Genomic DNA, 23,987 nt, shown 5'->3' with positions numbered 1-23,987 from the left:
CTAGAGCGCTTGAGATGTGGGTGAGACCAACCAGGGGCTCTTTTGCCTCGAAATCATCTCCTCTGCCAGGGAGCTGAGGGGTGGGCGCTCAGAAGAAGCAACAAATCCATCAGGTTGTGAGAAAAGCCATCTTCAGTGAGGTTGGAGAGGGAGGCAAAAAAAGCTTTTAAACCAGAGGAGGGAGCACGGCAGGTGTTCTACATGAGAAAGCATCCTCTGGTAGCTGGAGGCAGCGCTGCCATCCCCTGCCACTCCGCTCTGCTTCCCCGTGGGGGTGGGCTGGGGGTGCTGCAGCCCCGCACCCCTTGGGGAGCCACCGGCTGGGGCAGGGACCCGGCATGAGCCCCGTGGGGCAGTGGTACCAGTTCGGGGTGCTCTGCCCTGGGCATCAGGACTCTGCCGTGTGTTTTCCAGGCCAGATCTGGTGGACATGGAGCGGGTGCAGATCCAGAGTAACCGGGAGAACCTGGAGCAAGCCTTCGAGATCGCAGAGCGGCTGGGGGTGACGCGGCTGCTGGATGCTGAAGGTGGGCGGCCGGCGAGAGCGGCTGGGGAGGGGGGAGCCGAGCCCTCTGCCTGCTCCTGCCTCTCATGGCTCTTCTGCTTCCCCTTTGCCAGACGTGGACGTCGCGTCTCCAGATGAGAAGTCTGTGATAACTTACGTGTCTTCAATCTACGATGCCTTTCCCAAAGTCCCCGAGGGAGGAGAAGGGATCAGCGCTATCGTAAGTGATGCTGCTGTGCTCCTGGCCACGGGGCTGCCCTGCAGCCAGCTGGATGCTGCGTCCCTGGGGGCTGGGAAGTTTCCCCTTCAGCCACAATGGGCTGGGAACAAGCTCAGGGGGAGGAAGGAGCTTCCCCATCAGCGTGTCTGCCCTCCCGAGCTGCTGGTGGGCCCCAGGGCCGTGCCGCCCTCTATATCATGCAGATTATCCCCCAAGTTTTGAGCTCTTGGGGAAGCTGTGGGCAGCAGCTCACCAGAAGAGGCCTCCTCCTTCCTCCTGTGCCCAGGTGGCCCCCCAGGAGGGAGGCACGGGCTGCTGCTCCATGCCACGGCTGTGATGGTGCTGCCGGGGTTCTCTCCTTGCTGTGGCCGGGGACGCGCTGGTCCGGAGGGTTTGGGCTCTGCCCCACGGGGTCCTGCCTGCTGGCGGTGCTTGAGCAGGGTGCTCTCCCTCGCAGGAGGTCGATTCGAGGTGGCTGGAGTACCAGACCCGCGTGGAGTCCCTCATCTCCTGGATCAAGCAGCACACGATACTTATGTCAGATAAATCCTTCCCCCAGAACCCCGTAGAGCTAAAGGTAGGTCCTGGGCAAGGTCCCCCTGCAGAATCCCGAGTCCTCGGTGCCAAGAGCCGTGTGGTGGCATTCCCCGGGGTGGGTTCTGATGCAACCTTTCTCATCCCAGGCACTTTATAACCAGTACATACACTTCAAAGAAACCGAAATCCCAGCGAGAGAGCAGGAAAAAGGCAGGATAGAGGAGCTCTACAAACTGTTAGAGGTAAGATTTGTCATAGCTACCCAGAGGCTTATAGGTGGGAGCGCTGTGCTTTTAGCAAGACTAAAGTGTGCTCACTTCAGGTTTATTTTGGATTAGAGAAGTGGAAATAACCCTCAGGGCAAATTATTCAGCAAGTAGCACTCAGCCGGAGCGGAGGCAGAGCTGTTGCCTCATAGCTCCGCTGCTGGAGTCTGTCTCTGGCCAGCTGAAGAAAGAGGAAGGAAATGCCATTCCGTTGGTGTTTTCTGCAGGTATGGATTGAATTTGGACGCATCAAGTTGCCCCAGGGCTACCACCCCAACGACGTGGAGGAGGAGTGGGGCAAGCTGATCATAGAGATGCTGGAGCGCGAGAAGCTCCTGCGGCCAGCGGTGGAGAGGTCGGTGCTGGCCCTGCGGGGACACCCAGCCTGGAGGCACACCACGCTGGCCCCAAAGCCTTTCTCATTCTCCTCCCTCTGTCGTCACAGGCTGGAGTTGCTGCTACAAATCGCGAACAAAATCCAGAATGGTGCTCTGAGCTGTGAAGAAAAACTCACCCTCGCGAAGAACACGCTGCAGGCTGTGAGTGGGGGGTGGTATTTCCCTCCTGGTGGTTTTTCTCCTGCCTCTTCTGTTATGCCCGTCTCTGTTCCTCTCTTCTGTGTGGGGCGGGGGTTCCTCGGGCAGCTTTCTCTGCCTGTGATGTCGAGCCCCTCGCAGCAGGACTGTAGGAGAGGTGGATACCTGGTGGTGTCCCCAAGGGCCTTGGGGACAGGCTGCTGCTGGCAGTGCAGCGAGTGAGGCTGGACCTCTGCAAAGCTGCTGGCTTGGAAGAGAACTACAGTTCTGGAAAAGCTTGTGGTATAATAAGGCTTCAAAAAAAAAACACACAAAAATATGCTTTTTTCTCTAAAAGAGTGGCAGAAAAGACTTGGTGGCAGACTGTAGCTACCTGGGTGCGGAGCAGATTTCAGAAGAGTGAGCGCTTTGTTCTGGGAGAAAAAGGAGCAGGGAGGAGCAGGGGCTGGGTGCAGCTGGCTGAACCCAAGCAAGAAACGAGGTGCCCCTTTAACAGCAGTCGCTGACTGCGGGGAGCCTCCATCACGAACAGTTTTCAGTTCATCTGCAGGAGCTGTTCTGAAGGGCGCGTCCTGGGTGCTGTGTGAGTTGGGAGTGGAGGTTCCTCCACTTGGGGCAAGCTTGAGGACGAAAATCTCCTTCCAGTCTTGAAGTCCGAGCTGGGTTTCCACCCCGTTCTCTCTGCCTGTGTGCGGGGGCTGGAGGGGACCCAGCCCTCAGGCTCCTCTGTCTCGCTGCAGGATGCCGCTCACCTGGAGTCCGGCCAGCCGGTGCAGTACGAGTCCGACGTGGTCGTGTACCTGCAGGAGTGCGAGGGGCTCATCCGCCAGCTGCAGGTGGACGTGCAGATCCTCCGGGATGAGAACTACTACCAGCTGGAGGAGCTGGTGTTCAGGTGAGAGGAGCTGTGGCTCACGCAGCCCGCGCCTGGAGCAGGGCGCGCAGGCTCCTCGGGGGACGGAGGGCGCGCACGTGCCAGGAGGCGGCACGGCACCAGCCCCCTCTGCTCACATGTGCTGTGTTTGCTCCACCAGGATCATGCGGCTGCAAGATGAGCTGGTGACACTGAGGCTGGAGTGCACCAACCTGTACAGGAAAGGCCACTTCTCCACCCTGGAGCTGGCGCCTGCTTCCACGCTGAGCACCACGCAGGTGAAGGGCGAGCCCCTGACCAAAGGGCTGCACACCTCCTCTGCCTCCTGGTTCCGAAAGCCCATGACCAGGACAGAGCTCGTGGCCATCTCCTCTTCCGAAGACGAAGGCAGCCTCCGCTTCGTGTACGAGCTGCTGGCCTGGGTGGAGGAAATGCAGGTGAGAGCCGCCTCTGCCTCTCTGGGCCAGGCTGCAGGTGGCCTGGTGGTGCTTTTTTTTCCTGCCTTTATCTGCAAATAGTAATTGTTTCGATGGTTCAGAGTTTCTGGAGAGTGCCAATGCTTTTGTCTTGAGTTTGGCCTCTTGTGATCCCATTCTTCAGCAGATACTAGAAAATCCTTTAAAGCTGCATGCAAATCTGTAGTGATGCAGTCAGTCCTTCGGTCTTCTGTGGGCCTGGGACCTTCTGCCAAGACTGGTGGGGTATTTGTTGCCTCTTCAGCGACCTAGGAGGTTTCCTTGCCCTCGTGTCTGTTTGAGATAGCACTCCTGGTCTGCATGAGCTTGACTTGGACCTCTTGGCCTGTTTCAGATGAGGCTGGAGCGGGCAGAGTGGGGCAGCGACCTGCCGAGCGTGGAAGCCCAGCTGGAGGCGCAGCGGCACATCCACGCCAGCGTGGAGGACCTGGGCTCCAGCGTCAAGGAGGCCCGCGTGTACGAGGTACGGTGCTGTGCACGGGGTGATGCTGGGCCTCGCACTGTGCTTGGAAAGGGGAGGGCATCGGGGTGTCACTTTTGTGGGTGAAGGTGGCTGGGGTGGATATTTTTTAAGGACAGAGCTGCTGAATGATGCTGGGCCGGTGTAAGAGGCTGCTGCCCTGAGCCATCTGCTCTTCCTCTTGCTCGTACAGAGCTGGGGAGCAGGATTCGGAGATGGGGTTTTAAAGGACCAGGTAACAGGAATGCTTTCATCCTTCAGGGTAAAATGTCTCAGAATTTCCGTGCCAGCTACACGGAGACGCTCGGCAAGCTGGAGACACAGTACTGCAAACTGATGGTGAGTGCGCGTCGTGTGCGCTTCGAGTGATGTCCCCTGCTGCAGGGGGTGCCCGGCCCGTCCTGGCCACAAGGTCGAGCATCCCTGCTCTGCTGGGGCTCTCCCAGAGCTCTCTCCCAGAGCTCATGCCCGGGTTGCTTCGTTCTGCTCAGGAAACCTCCAGCTTCCGACTGCGACACCTGCAGAGCTTGCATGGGTTTGTGTCTCGGGCCACTGCTGAGCTGATTTGGCTGAACGAGAAGGAGGAAGAGGAGCTGGCATACGACTGGAGCGACAACAATCCGAACATTGCAGCCAAGAAAAACTACTTCTCGGTGAGTGAGCAGCCCAGTGCAGCTGCTAAAAGATCTCTCCCTAGAGCCGAAGGTACAGAAAAGTGTCTGTTTTAATTGAGCATCAGTTGAAAAGGCATCAAAAGATTTCTTTTAGCAGCGCTTGAAACCAAAGACATGCTTATGTAGCAAAAAAAAAGTCTGGGCTAAAGAGGAAAATTGATTCCTCTTTAAAGCAGTATAAATAAATTGCTGTCTTTCCACAATGGTAATGTTTGGAACTGGAGAGGTCCCTGGGCAGGTTTCCAGCATCTGTGTTAGGTCTGCCCCGTGTGTTTGGTGCAGGAGGCATCCTGATGGGAAACGGCTGTGCTGCTCTGACAAGCCGTGCTGGTTTCCTATCGGCAGCCGAGATCTGCTGATGTTTACTGCAGTGCTCTGTTACTGCTTGTTTTATTAGCTGGCCGCGTGCTCTGAGCACAGGCAGCTTTTGATAGCCAAGATTTGGCCTTTGCTCGTGTCCTTCACACAGGAGCTGACGATGGAGCTGGAAGAGAAGCAGGACATCTTGCGGTCCCTGCAGGACACAGCCGAGCTGCTGTCCCTGGAGAACCACCCCGCCAAGCAAACCGTAGAGGTGAGCGGGCAGGGGGGGAGCTGGGGGGGAACCAACCTGGCACAGCCTTGGGGACGCACGGAGCTGCTGCCCTGCCCCAGGGGCCCTCACAGGCGCTGAGAGCTGGTGGCATTTTGTGATGGCAGAGCCATGACAGAGCTGTTTTAATCCAGGGACACAGTGAGAAATGTAAAGCTGTTCCCAAACACGCCCTGCACTGATAAGCTTGTGCAGAGCCTGAGCCCCTCCAGCAGCGTGGGGCTGCAGGGAATGGCTGCAGCTCCTGGGGGTCGCCCCGTTTCCCATTTTTGTGGTGGTGAAGCAGGGGGCTGCGGGGACACCGCTGCATCCAGCCTGTGGTTTGCTGGCAGGCAGGCAGGCAGATGGCAAACCTGCATCTACAGCAGCCCCGGCGTGTGCCGGTTCCTGTTCTGCCTTCTCCTGCTCTGTGTCTGTGTCCAAACAATCCTGGCTGCAGCCAGATCTTGCCCATCTATGTCCATCCTCCCGCGGCAGCGCTGTCCTTCCTCTGACCCCCCTGCTGGGAAGCGCTCATCGCTCACTGCTCTTTGTGTGTTTCCCAGGCCTACAGCGCTGCTGTGCAGACCCAGTGGCAGTGGATTAAGCAGCTCTGCCTGTGTGTGGAGCAGCACGTGAAGGAGAACGCTGCCTATTTCCAGGTACGCAGGAGGGGAGCCCCAAATTCCCCTGGTTTCAGTGGGGGAGCAAACCCTGCAGCACGAGCGGGCTGCGATGGAGCAGCTGCTGCGTCCTGGCACATCAGCTCCGTGCTTTGTGTCCCGTTGTGGGAGAGGGAAGCAGGGGGTTGCAGGGCTCATCAGGGCTCCTTCTTCTGAACCGTCTTTCTTTTAAGCTGCTCTCAGGGAATAAATATCTCACTTGGGCCAGAGGGCTCAGCTTCCGTGCGGTTCTCACCGTCTGTGCGGGATGCTCACTGCCCCTGCAGTGCTGCAGAACAGCGGCAGGATGCTGCTCGCTGGGGATTTGGGGTGGTCTCCTGTAGAGCTGGGGGTTGCTGATGGCTGGGCTGAGTTGTGCAGGTTTCTGTGATGCTCTCTGGCTTTTTCAGTTCTTCAGCGATGCCCGGGAGTCGGAGACGTACCTGCGCAACCTGCAGGACTCCATCAAAAGGAAGTATTCTTGCGACCACAACACGAGCCTGACGCGGCTGGAGGACCTGCTGCAGGACTCCATGGTGGGTTTTTACTCAGGTCCCCATTGCCCCGGGTGGGCAGCGCCTGCCCTGCTCCACTGCAGCAGCGCCGCTCGGGGCCCTGAGCCCTGCTGTGCGGGGCCGTGGGGCGCAGGCTGTGCGTGACCCCCCTGCACTGCCGTGTGTGCTGAACGCTGCTGCTCAGAGCTGGGCCTCGGTGGCTGCACCAGGGGACAGGTCCTTGTTTAGGGATGCCTGCCACCATCCTCCTGTGCCCCTTGGTAAAGTGTTGTCTGTGCGAGGCTGTAGGTAGAGATGGGGAGAGCAAAACATTTGAGCTAGTTCTTCCACCAGTGCCTGCCCACAGCTGCGTGGCGGTGGCCCTGTTCTGCTGGCAGAGGCATCGCATGGACCCAAAACCTGCTCTCGTTATGCTGCTGCTCATTAGCAGCTTGTTAGCTCCCTCGGAGCATGGTGGTAGGAGGAGAAGCTCTGCTCTTTGCGCAGACCCGATCTGCCATGAATCCCTTGGCAGTGGGCGGTGGGTGGCAAAGCCTCGGATGGGGTTTGAAGACATGGACAGGGAGGATTTGGGCAGTGGGTTAACCTCAGCCCCGATGGAAGGGCAGGGAGGTTAAATCTGCTTGTGAAGGCTGGTGGCTGCTTTGGCTTTACTTTTGGTGCACTGCAGTGCTGTGCAGCGTGCCCGCAGGGAGGCTGCGATGCTGCTGCTGGCTCACGATGGGTGCATCAGCTGGGCCAGGGCTCGCCAGCCCCTCTCCTGCAGACTCGGGGGTCCCGTCCTCTCTGTCACAGTCCCGGGGCCGTCCTGCTCTGTCCTGCAGGGTTTCCAGGACCTGGAGCAGCCCACGGGGCTCTCCAAGTTGTGTTTGGCAGCCCCAGGGTGCGGCCAGCGGGTGGGAGAGGCTGGTGCTGGAGAGCAGGGTCAGGACGGGGGCAGCTGCCCCAGCTCAGCTTTATTTCTCTTTCTTACCTAACGAGTTAAAGTTGTATTTCTTCCAATCATGCTCCCGGGGACAGGCACAGGTAGTTTATTTAATCATTTCTTCTTTTTTTTTTGTTCTTGTTTTTTACCATTAAATTATCCTCCACTGTTCTTAGCACACTAACCAACCCTGAGAGTACGAAGCATGAGGGAGAGCTTTTTTCTGGGATCCTTTTTAACCTTTGCAGCCAGATCAGGCTAGCTGCGACTAATCACACCAGCTTCCAGTGCTGTGATCCGCACACGTCTCCATCAGTGGCCGGAGGCTGTTCCGTGGGAGCTTTCCACCAGCCCCCTGGGTCGTCCCATGTCCGAACCCAGCGGGGACTCGTGGGTGTCAGTGGCTCAACGCACCCCTCCAGCCGGCAAATTTCTGCCCAAATCCAGAGACCTGTGTGATCACTCCACCACTAGCCACTTCTCCCGAGATGTTTTACCCACATAACTCATCGTATCCCCATTCCAGCCGTTGATTTAAACACGCCTTCATCCTTTGCTTTAGAAAAGGGAGCATGCTTCTGTGGTGTCTCCTCCAGGCAACTCAGTGTCCCTGGCCTCGGGCTGGGGCTTGTCCTGCTCTTTGCCATTTAAACCTCCTGGGACTTTCATTTTGGTGTATGCTGTGTTCTCTTTTTATTTTTTTTTTCCCCCTTTTGAAAGACAGTGTCTTCTTGTCCTAGCAGCAAAAGAGCCAGAGGCGTGCATGCAGCTTGGCAGGGCAGTGGGAGGAGTAGTGGAGAGGTCCCAGCCCAAGCTGAACTCGTCTCCCTTCCACCTTTCCTCCCACCCCATCTCTCCTGACCCCTTCTTCCCACCCCGGTCAGGGCAGCCGGCTCCCCTGATGTGGTTGTTCAGCCTCTTGAAGGCCGGCGTTGGGGCAGGGGGTGCCGAGGTGCTTGAGAGAAACCTCCTCTCCTCCTCGTCCTCGAGCAACCCGTGCTTGGTCCTTCTTCCTGCCAGGACGAGAAGGAGCAGCTCATCCAGTCGAAGAGCTCCGTCGCCAGCCTGGTGGGCCGCTCCAAAACCATCGTGCAGCTCAGGCCCAGGAACCCAGAGCACCTGGTGAAGAGCACGATCCCCATCAAGGCTGTGTGTGACTATCGGCAGATCGAGGTGAGGCTCCGAGCGGGATGCGAGCACGAAGCAGGGGAGCGCTGCCTGGGATGGGTTAGGACCAGTTTAGTTTGTCAATGGGAAAGTGGGAAGAGGGGAGGAGGGAAACAGCTGGCTGGTTCTCCTGGAGGAGACTTCCACGTCTCAGATTTATTCTGGGCAGGAGGTGAAGTCCTTCCTCCTCGAGGAGGCTGAGCTTCACCCACCTCAGCCAAACAGCACGTGGGTGGCAGCCAGCTTTGGAGGGCTTCTTAGCACCTTCCTCCCCAGACAGTGCATGCTGTGCTGCTGGGCGGTGCAATTTGCTTTCTCTTGATGAAATGGAGCCGTGTTTGTGGGGGCTGGCTGTCCTCTGCGGGACGGGGCTGGCAGCAAGGGGAGGGGGGCACGAGTGGCCCCGCTGCCGGCTCTGACGGGCCGGGTGTTGGTGCCGCCGCAGATCACCATCTGCAGGAACGACGAGTGCGTGCTGGAAGACAACTCCCAGAGAACCAAGTGGAAGGTGATCAGCCCCACAGGGAACGAGGCCATGGTGCCCTCCGTGTGCTTCTTGATCCCCCCTCCCAACAAAGAGGCCATCGAGGTGGCCAACAGGTAACTGGCTGGTCTCCGCTACCCAGGGGCGCAGGGACCCTTTGCGCAGTGGTTATTTAATTCTCAGAGGTGTGCTGTGCTGGGAGCAGGGGAGAACATCCCTGCCGGGCATTTGGTCAGCATGAATTGCAAGAGGCAGGGTGATGGCATGGGAGGAGCAGCTCCTTGTGGGAAGGAGCCGGGGTGGAGGAGCAGGGGTGAGCTCCAAGGAATCCCTCGTGGATGTAGAGCTGCAAATTGTCACAGCGACCGCTCTGGTAGCTTGTAAGAGAGCAAATACCAGTTTGGGAGGAGGAATTCCTGGAGGGACCTCCTGCACTAAGCTGCAGGAGGGCAGGAGTGTCACTGTAGGCTGGGATTGCTGGCTTGAGGGGCTGCTGCTTGGCAGTGGTGGCCAGCATCAACGGGGTCAGGGCTGCTGTGCTGGGGAGGTCTGGGGCTGACAGATCTGCTCCTTCCCTTCGTAGGGTTGAGCAGTTGTACCAGAAAGTGATGGCTCTGTGGCACCAGCTCCACATGAACACAAAGAGCCTCATCTCCTGGAACTACCTGCGGAAGGACATCGCCTTGGTGCAAAGCTTCAGCATGGAAAAGGTACAGTGGAAACTTCTGTGTGCCTGGCTCCTGAGCTGCACTGCCAGCTTCCCTCGCGTGGGTGGGCATGAAAGGAGGCGTTAAAGGGAAGAGCAGAGACCACAAGGACCGGGAAGCCAAGGGTCTTTGACCGGATTTCAGTGCAAAATTAAGTTTCTTCCCAGTTAAAAAAAAAAAAAAAAAAAGCATCAGCAGTTTGCACTGAACTGAAATAAGAATAAGAGATGGTGGAGTTAGCATTTCACTGGAGAGTGAGCAAGGCTGGAGGGAGAAGTGAGGCTGATACGGAGGAGCTCGGCTTTTCTCCTCGGAAGAGGAAATACTTGGCAAGTGGAGGTGCTGCAGCTGGGAGGCTGGCTTCAGGTGACCTGCAGGAGGCTGGAAATGGACGTTGCTTTTCCACTTTTAGCTCAGATCCCTGGCTCAAGGGGAGTGCCAGCAAGCCATGAGGAGCCTCCAGGCGCACTACGAGGACTTCCTGCAGGACAGCCGGGACTCGGAGCTCTTCTCGGTGTCAGACCGGCTGCGCTTGGAGGAAGAAGTGGAGGCTTCCAAGGAACACATCCGACAGCTGCTGGAGTCCATGGAGAACGGTAAGCTTCACAGGGCTGATGGATTAACCAGGAGCTGTGGGGACTAATAAACAAAGGATTTATGGGATGGCTTCATTTTCTCATTTTTTTCTGAGCTGGCTGGATGATGCTGTGTGCAGCTGCTCTACTTATTCCTCCATCCATTCAAATGTTCAGCCTTTGTCCAGCGATGTTCCTGCAGAGCAGGCTCAGGCTTTGCATATTGAGGTTAACTGCCAAGTCCTCTTATTCTAACGTTGTTGGAGACGAGTCTAGTCAGTAGTCAGGACACATCCTGAGCACAGAGTCCTCTCCGTGTTCAGTCATTTAACAAAATGTTTGTGGCAGCCGCAGCCCCACTGTTCAGAGCTGGGGGTACAGCAGGACCAAGTCCCACTGGGACTGGGGGGTCTTGGCTTGGCCACGTGAGGTGTCCTGTGGCTGGACTCGTTCTTGGCAGTGTTAGAATGAGTTGACTTGATTTGCTTCATTTTCCACCTGAGCTGAGACCCCCAGCACCTCGGTGCTGTGCGTGGCTCCAGGGCTCCAGGAAGGAACCGCGCGGGGCTGAGAGCCGCTCTTTTGCTTTGTCTGTGATGTGCAGAAGACAAGGACGAGACTGTTGCCAGGACGTATCTCTCCGAGCTCAAGAACATCCGTCTGCGCCTGGAGGAGTGTGAGCAGCGACTCGTGAGCCGCATCCAGTCCCCCAGCAGCACCCGAGCAGACGGTGACAGCATCCAGGAGAACACCCTCCGCATCGCCGAGCAGGAGGTCAGTGAGGGGAGGAAGCTGCCGGCTGCTGCTCGTGGCTTGTGCCTGGGCTGGCTTCAACTTCCCCGTGCTGAATGTGTGGGCAGTGGGCGCCTGCCTCTGTGTGTTTGAGGGGATCTTGCACAGCAAGCACTCAGATAAATCAGGCGGGCTTCCTGCTTGATTTCATCCCCATCCCCTTCACCAGGACAATCCTGCTTTTCTCTGCCTGTTTGGGCACCCCTTTCATGTTCGTTCCTTCCTTCCACAGCGCGTGCAGGAGGATCTGCAGAAGCTCAAATCCGACCTGCGGTACGTTTCTGAGAGGTGTTACAGCTTCCTCGACAAAGCTCCTGCCGGGTCCAGCACGCCGCATTTGCGTTCTGAACTCGACTTGGTGGTGAACAAGATGGAGCAGATGTACGGGCTGTCTTCCATCTACCTGGACAAGTGAGTTGGGACCTGCCTCTCCTCGTGGGTACCTCTTTGTGTCTGACTGCTCCAAACCCTTCTGCTGTTCCTCTAACCCAACAACTTGTGTTGAGCGCCATCAGTCTGCGGCAGGTGGTGCAAACAGCCTCACCGCCAAGAGGATCTCTGCCAAATTTTGGGTGTCAATGTGCCGTCTCTCTCTGATTTGCCAGGTTGAAGACGGTTGATGTCATTATTCGTAGCACCCAAGGAGCAGAGTCTCTGGTCAAAGGCTATGAGGTCAAGCTGAGCCAGGAGGAGGCCGTCCCGGCTGACCTGACAGCCATTCAGTCGCACAGAACTGCCCTACAGGTTGGTGTTGTTCACTTCAAAGGCTGCAGGGAGAAACCAGCCAGCGCTTTGGTGTTTGTCAAGCAGTGTCCGTCCCTTTCTGTGCTGAATCTATGTTGCATGCTGTTTTTCTTGCCCAAAATGGCTGCCAGGAAGGTTTTGTCCTCCTTATGTGATCCCCTATTGCTCTGTAAAGGTAAAGGAGCTGCTCTGGCCTTGTGCTCTCACTTGTAGGGCACAAGCTAATACATACGAACATCTTGGCAGCTACGTGTCCTCTGCTCTAAGACAGGAGCTGATGATCCAATCTGACTTGCTCCTAGCTGGCAACACGCTCCCTTCCATTTGGCATCTCCTAAGTCTGTAATCGGCTTGTTCTTTGCAGCTTTCTCAGGCTTTTCAGCTACAGGAAGCAGAGAATCTCTGATTTGATGGCAGCCTTTGGGGAAGCTGTGTGTTCTGTTTTCCCTGAAGTTAAACTCAAGCTGTCTCTTGTTGTTTTTTGAAGCAATGGCTTGGGGAAGTGAAGGACAAGAGCTCCGTGTTCTCCGTGCTGAAGGAGGAGATGGCAAAGGCGAAGGCAGTCGGGGAGCAGCTGTACCAGCTGAGGCAGGAGCGCAGCATCGACCTCGAGCGCTTTCAGGAGAAGGAAAGCCAGCTGTGGGATCGCTGGCAGAGAGTCTGCACCCAGATTGAGACCCGGTGAGAAACCTGCCTCCGTTTGCAGAGTTGCTTTCATGCTGCAGCTGAGAGCTTCAACCGGCTGCTTCGCTGTGATACTTTTCCAGCTGGGAGTCCCAGTGGGGACTGGGATATCCCTACAGCCTACAGCAGGTCTTCATGCTCCTCTTGTCCTGATTTTCCTTTCAGCCACACGGAGCTGGAAAGCATCCAGGAGGTGCTGAGCGATTACCGGCAGTGCCACAGCGCCCTAATCCAGTGGATCGAGGAGATCACCATCCAGCAGGAACTGATGAAACCTGGGCAGGCGGAGGACAGCCGGGTGCTGTCGGAGCAGCTGAGCCAGCAAACGGTGAGACAGGAGCTTGAGGTGTTTTGACAGCGTGGTCACTGCAGTGACCGTGTCTCTTTTTTTCAACCTGTAAGCTTGAAAACATGAATGCTTTAAGGCACGTGAAATGTGGTGGGGAAGAGAATGTAGACCTGAGCTGTCTGAGAAGCAGGGAAGCTGCTTAACTTGAGGTGGAAATGGGTCTTGCATTAAAAAAAAAATGGAGACTATAAGGCTTCACCAAAAAGGACAGGGACTGAAATCCAGCACATTTCACCTGTGGCAGTCATCTTGACATCCATTTTGCTTTGGATTTTGTTGAAGGCTTTGGCTGCAGAAATCGAGAAAAATCAAGCCAAACTGGACCAGTGTCAGAAATTCTCCCAGCAATACTCGGCTGCTGTCAAGGTACGGGCCCCTTCCTAAACCTAGGGCACAGCTGTCTGGGCAGAAACAGCCCCAGGACAGTTTGCATCTTGCACGCTCTTAACTTTGGGCACGAGCAGAGATCCAACTGCAGGCAAACTAGCAGGAATTAGAGATCCGAGGGTGCAGTATGAAAGAAATGACTGCAACATCTTTCTCTCCACCCTGGTTTCCTCCGCAGGACTATGAGTTGCAGCTCATGACATACCGGGCGTTTGTGGAGTCGCAGCAGAAGTCCCCCATGAAACGTCGGCGCATGCTCTCATCCTCAGATGCCATCACGCAGGAGGTGGGAACGCGTCTGTGCCCCTCATGAGGGGTGGTGGTGTGGGGGGGGCTCCTCTACTCTGAGCAAATCGCCAAGCAGCCTCTGTGAAATGAGCTCCTTTCTGCTGAACTCTCTGTATAAATCAAGTTTCCACCCTCGCTGTTTTTTCCAATAGCCAGAGAGGATGGCTTAGTGCTCTAAGCACCAGGTATGAAATACCTAGACTCCTGGGAACCCCTGGGTCAAATCCAGCAGGGTCGGCTCAGCCCTTCGGCCCGGCGAGGTAAATAACCAGAGCGCCATGCAGCATTACTGTGTGTGCATCTTTGGGATGAGCCCTTTAGAGACCGAGCTCCTGTCTGCTCCATGTGGATTTTAAAGATCCCAGTGGCCCTCTTTGTAAGAGTTGAGCACCCGCCCCAGTGTCCGTGACCGGAGTCTTCCCTTCGCTCCAGTGTTGTGCAGCATGCCGTGTGTGGCCACATCCCTCCCCTCCAGAGTTGCTGCATTTCAGTGGTGCTATACTGGGTCTGCAAGGTGCCTGGGGATCTTACCAAGGGAGAGATGGTGCATCCATGTCGTGTACTGTACGATACGTTGCACTGATTCCCTGGTTGTGACTGATGCATCCTGTTTCTCCATCTCTCCCTTGCAGTTCATGGATTTGCGGACTCGCTATACAGCTCTGGTGACCCTAACCACGCAGCACGTGAAGTACATCAGCGATGCTCTGCGGCGCCTGGAGGAAGAGGAGGTAAGGGGATTGTACAGAACTGAACTCCATTCCAATCATCCAGGCTCGTTTCCTGGCACCCCAAGGATGCTGCTTGGCTTCTCTGACATCTGCCCTCAGCTTTTCAGTTCCACATTTAGGTTGTGTCTCAGGTGCTGCTCCTGAGAGCCTCTGTGCCTCTGGACAGCTAGGACCCCCTCGACATGGTTGTCTTTCTCTTCTGTTTGCAGAAAGTAGTGGAGGAAGAGAAGCAAGAGCATGTGGACAAGGTGAAGGAGCTCCTGGGCTGGGCCTCGGGCTTGAGGCAGAGCGTGCAAGGCAGGACGGCTGCTGCCAGGAGCAGCAGAGAGCTGGGCGACATTGAGAAGTCCATCTCAGAGCAGCAGGTAAACACAGGGCCTTCTCTGTCCATCTCTGACCGATGCACGTTACATGTGCCTGCCCTTGTTGTATCACAGCATTATTCTGCTTCCAGGAGAGCTTTCCTACATCTCTAATGACCAAAAGCCGTGAGGCTTCCTATGGAATGCTTTGTGAGGGCAATGTGAGGCTGTTTTTTTAACTCTTTTTTTCCACAGCTGAATTAAGCTTCCTTCTGCTTTTTCAACAGGCCCTCAATGAGGAGCTGGCTGCGAAGAAGGAGCAGGTCTCTGAGGCCATCAAAACTTCACAAATCTTCCTGGCGAAGCACAGCCACAAGTGAGTGCAGCCTGAGGAGGGAGGGAGCCAGGGGGAGCAGAGGGGGGGAGCTGAGGTACCTTGAGGTGGGTGCTGGTGGGCTGCTGTCCTCAGAGCCCAGTGCCTGATTGCCATTGAAAACAGTGCCCAGCTGCACAGGAAAGTGGCCGTTTTTCTCATCTGCAACAACTATGAGCTATGAAATCTGTTTATTCTGTTGGGACAATACTAATCCACTTTAGGAGTGAACCAACCCCGAATATTTGGGGATTTGGTCATTATCATGCAGGTCAGTCTCTGCCGAGCACAATTACTGTCCCTCAGTTTTACTGTGCCAGGCAAAAAGTAGGGCAGTGTGAAGAGGAGGCTCTTTGTGGGTTTGGCCTTTCCCTTCATGAGAAAATCTCGTTCATTCTGCAGAGCTGGGAGATAGTTTGTCTAACTTCCCTGAGAGTTTTTCCTTTCCCTTGCAGGCTTTCCCATCAGGAGAAGGAACAGATTTCTGCTCAGATCGCTGCCCTGAAGGACACCTACCAGGCGCTCTGCAGCGACTCCACGGAGCAGCTCCAGCAGCTGCAGAGCCAGCTGGCTCAGGAGGCAGAGCACAAGGTACTGGTCCCCGCTCGGCCCGCTGGCCACACGGCTCAGGGCCCTCCTCAGGGTGTGAGCACGGTTGTGCTCGGTTGTGTGTCTCATGGCCACTCCTGCCCATCAGCTTTCTTACTTGCATGTGGTTGCCTCCCATCTCTTCTGTCCATGACCTGAAGTGGCTGGGCTGGGGTGGCCACTGGTGGCCGAGCAGGAGCCGTTGACCTCCTGTTGCAGGTCCCTGTCAGGGAGCTGTCCTTTGCGATGCTTTCAGTCAGAGCTGTGAAAAGGTTGGCTTGCTCACGTGGTGGGCAAAGAGGAAAATGGAGTTCTGTCCTGAAAGTGGTGCCCTTGCCAAGCCTGTCTCCTCCAGTAATGCCCGTGTGGTGTTTAACCAGGGCGGGCTGGGGCTCGCAGGCGGCCTGAATGCAGGAGGCACAGGGAGGTGGGTTTCTGCAGAAGCACGTTCACCTCCATGGCCTCACACACCTCAGGGCCTGGCGAGGGATTTGTTTGGGTTGTGCCAGAATTGCCCTCCAAGTGGAAGGGGACTGCGTTGTCCCACCAGGCCCCCAGCAAACACGGGATCTGCGCTGCCCCCAGCTGGGCCCGCTGGGCCCCAGTGCTCCTGCCAGTCCCGTGGGGTAGGGGGGCTCCAGGCGCGTCCTTACTGCCTCTGTGCTGGTGTGAGCTGTCCTCAGTCGTTCACAGATATACATGTACGTGTTATATAAGTGTATATACATGTGTCGATGGATATATTTGTGTGTTTGCTTGCTGGCTCCCTGTACTCTGAAGCAACGGCCTACTCAGATCTGGACGTGGTGCGGGTTTGGGCTGCTGGGTCCGTGAGTGAAGCCCTGCTCTAGCAGATCAGGGGAAGATGGGGATAGGGCTGCTTATCCGAGATCTGTATCTCCAGCTTTCACTTACAAATACAGCATCTCCCTTTTGAATTGGGCTTCCCAACACATTTTGGCTGTCTCCATGCAAGTCCCGTTAGCTGCTGTCTGGCAGAGCGAGCCCGCAGTGCCGCTGCCCCGCACAACAAACCTGCTCCAGGAGGTGGTGGTGGCGGCTCAGCCATCGGCTTCAACGCCTCTGCCACTGCTGCAGCTGAGAGAAGCCTGCCAGTGGAAAGGACACTGTTCCCTTTCCCTTTTCCTCCCTCCCGGGCAGGAAAACAACCTTGGTGTGCAAGCCTTCTCCTGGGGCCATTTCCCTGCAGCAGGAGCGTGCTGTGGGGCTCAGGACAGAACAGTTTTCACTCACGTTCTCGACAAAGCCTGGGAAAAGAAACAAGATGGCATTGGGGCTCTGCCATAGATCCTTGGCCCATATATGAGATTGTTATGTGGCTGTTGTGTGGTACAGTTGCTTCATTGTACAGGGAGCATGAAGGACTCTTAACATTTGCTTGCTGGAAACATCCAATTGTCAAGACAGAGGTTATAAAAGTAAAAAGAAAAAAAAAAAAAAGCAAAGCAGAACGCGCTAAATTGAGCATGATGTGTCCCTGTACAGTTTGTGTTTCACGTCAACTGTTTTTAAGATTAACTGACATCCTTGCTTACAAGTTTAACTAACCCTCCGGGACTTAAACAAAACACACAAAGTGAAAGAGGACGACCTGTGTGTGGGGTTCTTTTTGCAAACAAAACAGTCGCATGCTGGACGCTAACACCAAGCTTTACACTGTGTGTGATACGGCTGAACTGCTCCATAAGGCTCTGTCTTTAACTGCTCAAGGCACACCCTGCAACTCTGGTAAGTAAAAGCCTTTTACTCCTCTCCCTCCCATCTCCTCCTTTATCATCCTCTTTCTCCTCTTCTCTGTCTTTCAATGGCTTGTTCATTTCCAAACACGCATGTCAGAGTCTGGTGATGCTGGTGGGAGCTTGGTGTTTCCCAGCAGACCCACCCAGCTTCTGTGGCTGGGGGAGCTGCACGCAGCATGGTGGAGGTGGCATCCTCTGCCGTGCCACTGCTCCAAGGCACCCGCCTGCCTGGGCTGTCAGACGTCTTGTTACCAACATCCCAAGGATCCAGATTCACTCCTCCCTGTCCCAACAGAAATATTTTAGTGCTTGGGCCAACTTTACACCTAAACCGTGCACCTGGGAGAAATCCAAAGGTCCAGAGCGCTCTTACTCTGTGTCGTTATCTGAATTCTTCCCCTCCCCGTGGGGGTACCAGAAGGAAAAGGCCCTCCAGAAATACCAAAGTTAGGTGGTCTGTTCCCAGTCTGTCACTGTCTCCATGCTGGGAGCGACAACTTCTTATATTTCTTCCCTTGCCCTAAAGAGCACGGCTGCCTCCAGGTGCCGGAGCAGTTGGATGTGCTTGGGGAGTTGCTATGCATGTCAGGGCAGTGCCCATGCTCTCGTGCTTGGCTGGTTGTGGTGCTGGGGAGCTGCTCCATGGCACGAGACCCCCGGTGTTCCCTGGGCATCCTGGCATTAAAGAGCAGGATTTAAGCATGGCAGGAATCAGGGTGGAAACTGCACTGGGAGAGCTTCCTGGATACCCTGAAGTGACATCCTTGTTTGTTTTTTCTCTTCTGTTAGTACAAAGTGGGATTCATGTTGTCTTTTTTTTTTTTTTTAAATGGAGTCGTTGGACAGTTTTGATGTGTTTGTCGATTTCCTTCCCTGTTTCTCTGTGGAGCATTAGGAACATGTCTGGGTGTTGCTGCTTGCTGTTTTACTGCATTACTGGTGGTGGATGTTGGAAGCATTTGGGTGCTGCCCTTGGTGATGGACTAGCTGTGCATCAAAACTCACTGGCAACCTGAAAGCTAGCAAATGCACCAATTTGTGTGCTGCAATGCCTTTGGAATTGCATTTTGAACACTTTGGGACTTGCTTTCTAGCCTGTTTGGGGTTTTGAAACTTTTTTTTTTTAAACTGGTACCTCCCTAGATCTCATGCAATCCAAGCACTGGAAATGTTTGATTTTGGTTTGATTCTTTTCCTTCTCTTTCTGTTCTAGGGCAGCGGAGCAGTGGCGGGAGTGATCGATCTTGGCACAGTAGAAATATTCCCAGTTTTTGGTGCCATGCAGAGAGGTCTGATAGATCAGGATACTGGCCTTGTCCTCCTAGAGGCTCAGGTTATCACATCTGACTTGGATGTTCCAGAGACCAGTGAAAAACTCTCCCTGGAGGAAGGTCTGGCAAGAAACATCATTGATCTCAGGACATTCCAGGTGCTGCAGGAATTGAAGGATGCTCTCCAGCGGGTGGATGAAGTCCGACGTGAAGGGAGGCAGCTCCTACCTGTTGCTGCTGCCATAGAAGAGGGGAGGATTAGTGAGAGCATTGGGCTAAAGATTCTTGAGGTTGAACTCGTCACTGGGGGCTTTAAAACCCCTCAGGGCAGAATCAGCATGGAGACAGCTCTGCAAGAAAGGCTCCTTACCCCACAGCTTTATTCCAGACTGCTGTCTCACCTGGAATGTGGCAAGGATTTGATTGACCCCAACACTGCAGAGAAAATCAGTCTGCCAGAGCTCATGCACCGATGCATCATCCACCAAGAGACTGGACTGAGGCTGCTCCCAGTCAAGCAGCTGGCGGGTGGGATGGTGAGCTTGAAATCGGGCAGAAAAGTCAGCATCTTCCGTGCCGTCCAGGAAGGGCTAATAGACAGACAGGTAACAGTGAGGTTGCTGGAAGCCCAGCTCTTTGCTGGTGGCATCGTTGACCCCAGGACAGGGCACAGGCTGACTGTGGACGAGGCTGTGAGACATAATTTAATCGACCAGGATTTGGCATGCACACTTCTAATCCGGCAGCTCCAGACAGGTGGCATCATTGATACAGTCACGGGAGAGAGACTGACCATTGACGAAGCTGTAAGGAAAGAGTTGGTAGCACCAAGGATTGCATTGGTGGTCCTGGAATCCCTCTGGTCCTTCATGGGGCTCCTGTGGCCAGAGACGGGAGAGATCATCCCAGTTGCAGATGCTTTAGAGCAAGGAATTCTGTCCACAGAGCTGGTTTACAAGATTCTCAGCAAGAGGCAACTCATTAAGGCTGTTTTTATACCAGAAACCACGGAGGTGTTGTCCTGGAGGAAAGCAGTTGACCATGGCATCTTAGAGAGAGATGTGGCGAAGAAGCTGAAATCAACAGCCATACCTGATGTCATGGCCAGCGTGCAGCTCGCTGGCTCTCCAAGCAGAAGCAGGAATGGCCAGAGCTCATCTGGAAAGAGTCCCCCAGGTCACAAAGAGCAAAGTGACCCTCTGCTAAGGAGTGACGACGAAAGGCTGATGTTCCACTTGATGACCCACAGCTACATCAACATCCACGATGGCCAGAAGCTGCTCTTGGTAGACGGAGAGTTGAACAATCTCACTAAAGCCCTCATCCAAACCCAAGAGAATGGATCCTACGAACATGTGTTGGAAGGGAGTGAAAGCTTTGAGGAGACAAAGGCAAATGCAGCTCTTGAAAGAGAGCCTTGCAACGGTTTGGCTTTGCAGCAGCTTGAGTTTCAATTTGCTCCTTCAAAAGAGCAAAGCGAAAAGGTCCTGCCACCCAGAACTGCTTTGGAGAACGGGGAGGTGGTGATGGGACCGGGAAGCCTCCCATTGGAGGGTGCAGAAGATATCCTGCTTGTGGAGGAGCAAGGGCAGATTTACACTGAACAGGCTACCTTCCAAAGTGAGACTGAATCCAAACTTGGTAGAGAGCAAATTGCTTCTACAAGCAAGGACAGACATCAGGTAAAATTATCTGTGCCAGAACGTCCCAGTGACTCTGGTAGTGGATTCAGAGAAACGGAAGAAATGATGATTGAGACAGAAGAGTCCAAGCCTATTATAGTAGGTGGAGTGGAAAATATCAGAGATCAGAAGAGGACTTTGGAAACTGGGGCAGGTGATGTGAAAAGCGAACGCCACATGTTGGTGGGTATTTCCGAAAGTACAGAGAGACTGGAAATAATGGCAGAGAGGTCTCAGGATGAGCAGGAACCTGAATTAGAGGTGGACGATGTTAGAGAGATTTATTTGCTAAAAGAGGAAATAATACAGAATGGCACGGTGGGAGGAGAGGAGATTGTGCTCCTCAGAACTGGACAGGCTGAGCAAACGGAGAGGCACACTGAAAGCATTGAAGGTGTATTGAAAGTGGAGGAAGGAGAGAGGAAAGAAGCGGCGGGTGCTGAGTGTGTTGATGACACATCCCTGCCAGCCCCTACAGAGCAGGATGAGGAGGACACTTTGGAAATGTTGCTAACACAGCTCCAGAGTGGTGGCATAATCCATGAGCAGACAGGAAAGACTCTTCTTCTAAACGAAGCGGTGGCCTGTGGAGTGGTGCCTGGCCACACGGCAGTGAAACTGATGGAGAAGATGAAGATGTTCAGTGGCTTCTTCGACTCACAGACATGTGAATCATTAACCACCGAGGACGTCATTGAAGAAGGCTTAATGGATGAGAAGCTTCTCCAGAAGGTTCTGGCATCTGACAAAGCCATAAGCGGTGTTCTTGACCCAGGCAATAACTTTGTCTACTCTATCAAGGATGCTGCTGCAGTTGGCCTTCTAGACAAGGAGACGGCAATGAGGATCTTGGAAGGGCAGGTGGTTACTGGAGGGATTGTTGACTTGAAACGTGGCAAAAAAATATCAGTCACGTTGGCTTCAAATCTTGGCCTCATAGAGCCAACTAGTCAGAAAGAGCTGGTCAAGCTGGAGAAGGCTTCCAAAGGGAAAAGCACCGATGAGGCAACCAGGCAGAAGCTCATTAGCTTGCAGGCTGAAACCAGTGGAATTGTGGATCCCAAAACCAAGCATCCTTTGACTGTTGCGCAGTCTGTGGAAAAAGGGCTCCTTGAAAAGGAAAAAGCATTTGAGCTCTTGACCAAGCAGATTGCAGACGGAGGAATAATTCATCACGTGTCTGGAATGAGGCTTTCGGTAAATGACGCGATGAAGCACGATTTGATCAATCAAGATTTATGTAATGAACTCACAAAGGCTGAGAGCGTGTGCCAGCATGAATACGTTCATCCAGTAACGAAGGAGAAGGTGCCCTTGCCCCAGGCAGTAACAGTAGGGCTTGTTAGTCCGGACTTCCAGAGGAAAGTGCAAGAAATCCAGGCCGGAGGTGGAAGCATCCTCGATCCTGTTTCTGGCCAGAGACTGGCACTCTGCCAGGCGGTGAAGGAGGGCTTGCTGCCCAGGCAGGTTGTGGAGAAGGTCCTGGCGTCTCCAGAAGTGAAACAAGGCATTGTAGATCCTGAGAACTGCATGCTCGTGCCCTACTCGGAGTTCATAAAGAAGTGTAAAATTGACATTGAATCTGGCCAGAGGTATTTGGAGGTCCATCCCTTCAGAGCCATCAAGGATGAGGTGACGGGGAGCAAGCTGACGTGTGCCCAGGCGGTGAAGCTGGGGAAGGTGGACCCCCTGCCCACGCTGCGGCTGCTGCAGGCTCAGGCCGACAGCGGGGGGTTTGTGGAGGGCACCGTCAGCGAGAGGCTGTCCCTGAAGGCTGCTGTGGAGCAGGGGCTGCTGGATGAGGAAATGGCCAAAGTCATCGCGACCAGCCAGATGAGGGGCGGAGGAATTGTCGATGCTAGCAGTGGAAAAAGACTGACTGTAAAGGAAGCTGTTGAAAAAGGCCTGATTAGCCAAAAATTAGCTGCCACTCTTCAAGACTCACAGATATCCGAAGACAGACATGGTTCTGAGGTCCTCAAAGCAGATAAACCCCGCCTTTCCCAGGAAAAAGTGGAAAAAACACCTCCAGAAGAGGAAGGTGTCCTCCCTAGCAGTGCTGCAGGGAAGCCCGGTGGTGCTGAGCACAAGGCCAGGTCTGAAGCTGCGAGCTGCGGCCTGGCTGGGGACACAGCCGCTGCTCCTGCCATATCCCTGGTGATGCCAAGGAAAGGAAAACCAGAACTGCTTCCTCAAGAAACTCTGGGGGATGGTGTCACACATCAGAGACAACAAGAGGTTGAAGTGGCTCCAGAACAGCCCTTAGTATTAGGCACAGCACCTCTCTCTGAAGGGACAGCAGTGAGAAAGGCTGTGGGGAAGGGGGTTGCAAAAAGCAGCTCCCATGTGAGAGTGGCCTTGGGGCAGGAATCGAGGGGGGAAGCAGCAGATCAGGGGACGGGAAAAGTGGAAGGGCTGGGGATTGAGGACCAGCGGCCGTTCCTTGACACAGAGGTGCCTCACGGTGCTGAGGGCGGCACGGAGAGGAGTAGGGAGGGGGATCTTAGTACAGGGATTGTGGCAGGGGAAGGTGCAGTGAGGGGGCAGCAGGCAGCAGGCCTGGCTCAGGCAGTACAGGCAGCCCCGAGGAAAGCTGTTTCTGTGGGTGACAGGAAGGAAGAGCTGGGTCCTACAACGTCCAGAGAACCCCCCGAGACTGGTGTCCCTCTGAGGCTGGCAGGAGATGAGCTTGCAGATGGAAGAGCTGTCAGGCACCCTGTAGGAGAAGCCCCAAGACTGGATGCAGAAGCAGATCGAGAAGAAGGAGGTGAAACTGAGCGAAAACCTACCCAAAAACAGAAAAGCAAGAAAAAGAAAACAAAGCAGAGTGGTGTCCCAGCGGACAGTGCTCAGCCAGAGAAATCTTCTGTGGAAAAGCTGCCCCTTCCTGCTCCAGTAGCCAAAGAAATTCCAGGGAAGGAGGGGGACTTCGTCTCAAGTGCTCCAGAACCAAAACTTGAGAGAGCCACCAAGGTTACTGTGAGGTTGGCGAAAGATGCAGCCAAGCAAAAGCAGATGGAGAGCAGCAGGGATGACAAAGAGAAGCCAATTTCTGAGAAAGATGAAGCAATCCTCCCAGGGGACCAGGAGCTCCCTGTTCTCCCAGAACAAGGGGAAGCTCCAGCGGTGACAGAAGGTCAGAGCGGAAAGGGGCACGATCTCTCTGTGCCACTTGAACTGGAGGAGAGGAAGACCCAGGAAAATGCCAAGGTGGGAACCAGCAGCGAGGTGCTCACCACAGCCCCGGCGGCAGGAGAAAAACCAGATGAGTTAATCATCAGAGAGGAGCCCGGAGAGGTTCAGGAAACCTCTGCAACCCTGGAGCTTGGAGAAAGCACCCCACGGGAGCAACCAGCGGAGCCCAGCGCAGGCCGAGCCAGTGCCCCCGGAGAAGCGCCCCAGGAGAAGCCCCGGCAGCAGGGACCTGGTGACCGGGGCCTGCTCCTACCCGTGATCGTGGAGGGGGAGCTGCTGGAGACCTCGATGGAGTCTGCAAGACCAGCCCAGGTGGGTGACTGCTTTCTGCTGTTTCAGCATTTTTACATGCTTTTTGTGTATGTTTGATGTTAAATTTGTCCCAGGTCCTCGGCACAGAGGAGAGCCAGAACGTGAGTCGTGGATGTTTGGGGCTTGATGTTACAGCATCAGCTGCAATGGATTTGGCAAAGGACCCAGTGATGTAGTGCTGGAAACACTCGAGGCTTAGTTGTGGCTTCTTTTTGCTAGAGCATTACTTACAAATGACTAATAAGTAGGACCATTTTTTGGCACTTTTACTGTAACACAATAGATCTCTTGCCATTTATAAGCTTATGCTGGAAAAAGAGCCGTGTACTCTATTTTTCCTGTAGTAAATCTTGTAGATAAGGCTACCAAGTGGAA

General features: G+C 54.7%; 1 protein-coding gene across 20 annotated transcripts in view; it reads left to right on the top strand.

Annotated features, from left to right (window-relative positions):
• The window catches only part of MACF1 (microtubule actin crosslinking factor 1), a 136,281-nt gene that overhangs the window by 44,146 nt on the left and 68,148 nt on the right, over positions 1–23,987 (top strand). For 17 of the 20 annotated variants that reach the window (XM_072027385.1, XM_072027378.1, XM_072027375.1 and 14 more), the window contains 30 exons: positions 415–527; positions 619–725; positions 1,183–1,302; positions 1,409–1,504; positions 1,756–1,883; positions 1,974–2,067; positions 2,805–2,959; positions 3,099–3,375; positions 3,749–3,877; positions 4,136–4,213; positions 4,366–4,527; positions 5,018–5,122; positions 5,686–5,781; positions 6,192–6,317; positions 8,242–8,394; positions 8,834–8,988; positions 9,456–9,582; positions 9,992–10,175; positions 10,759–10,928; positions 11,179–11,357; positions 11,552–11,690; positions 12,178–12,371; positions 12,540–12,702; positions 13,006–13,089; positions 13,289–13,396; positions 14,031–14,129; positions 14,339–14,494; positions 14,719–14,807; positions 15,260–15,395; positions 18,366–23,612. In XM_072027385.1, coding sequence (XP_071883486.1) covers positions 415–527; positions 619–725; positions 1,183–1,302; positions 1,409–1,504; positions 1,756–1,883; positions 1,974–2,067; positions 2,805–2,959; positions 3,099–3,375; positions 3,749–3,877; positions 4,136–4,213; positions 4,366–4,527; positions 5,018–5,122; positions 5,686–5,781; positions 6,192–6,317; positions 8,242–8,394; positions 8,834–8,988; positions 9,456–9,582; positions 9,992–10,175; positions 10,759–10,928; positions 11,179–11,357; positions 11,552–11,690; positions 12,178–12,371; positions 12,540–12,702; positions 13,006–13,089; positions 13,289–13,396; positions 14,031–14,129; positions 14,339–14,494; positions 14,719–14,807; positions 15,260–15,395; positions 18,366–23,612 — 9,169 coding nt within the window. The remainder of the gene's footprint in view (positions 1–414; positions 528–618; positions 726–1,182; positions 1,303–1,408; positions 1,505–1,755; positions 1,884–1,973; positions 2,068–2,804; positions 2,960–3,098; positions 3,376–3,748; positions 3,878–4,135; positions 4,214–4,365; positions 4,528–5,017; positions 5,123–5,685; positions 5,782–6,191; positions 6,318–8,241; positions 8,395–8,833; positions 8,989–9,455; positions 9,583–9,991; positions 10,176–10,758; positions 10,929–11,178; positions 11,358–11,551; positions 11,691–12,177; positions 12,372–12,539; positions 12,703–13,005; positions 13,090–13,288; positions 13,397–14,030; positions 14,130–14,338; positions 14,495–14,718; positions 14,808–15,259; positions 15,396–18,365; positions 23,613–23,987) is intronic. The other 3 variants (XM_072027386.1, XM_072027384.1, XM_072027383.1) reach the window with 1 other exon arrangement.

Source organism: Anas platyrhynchos, chromosome 24 (genome assembly GCF_047663525.1).
Source record: "Anas platyrhynchos isolate ZD024472 breed Pekin duck chromosome 24, IASCAAS_PekinDuck_T2T, whole genome shotgun sequence".
NCBI classification, from domain to species: domain Eukaryota; kingdom Metazoa; phylum Chordata; class Aves; order Anseriformes; family Anatidae; genus Anas; species Anas platyrhynchos.
The sequence above is the reverse complement of the archived record's forward strand: the minus strand, read 5'-3'. Positions and strand labels throughout refer to the sequence as shown.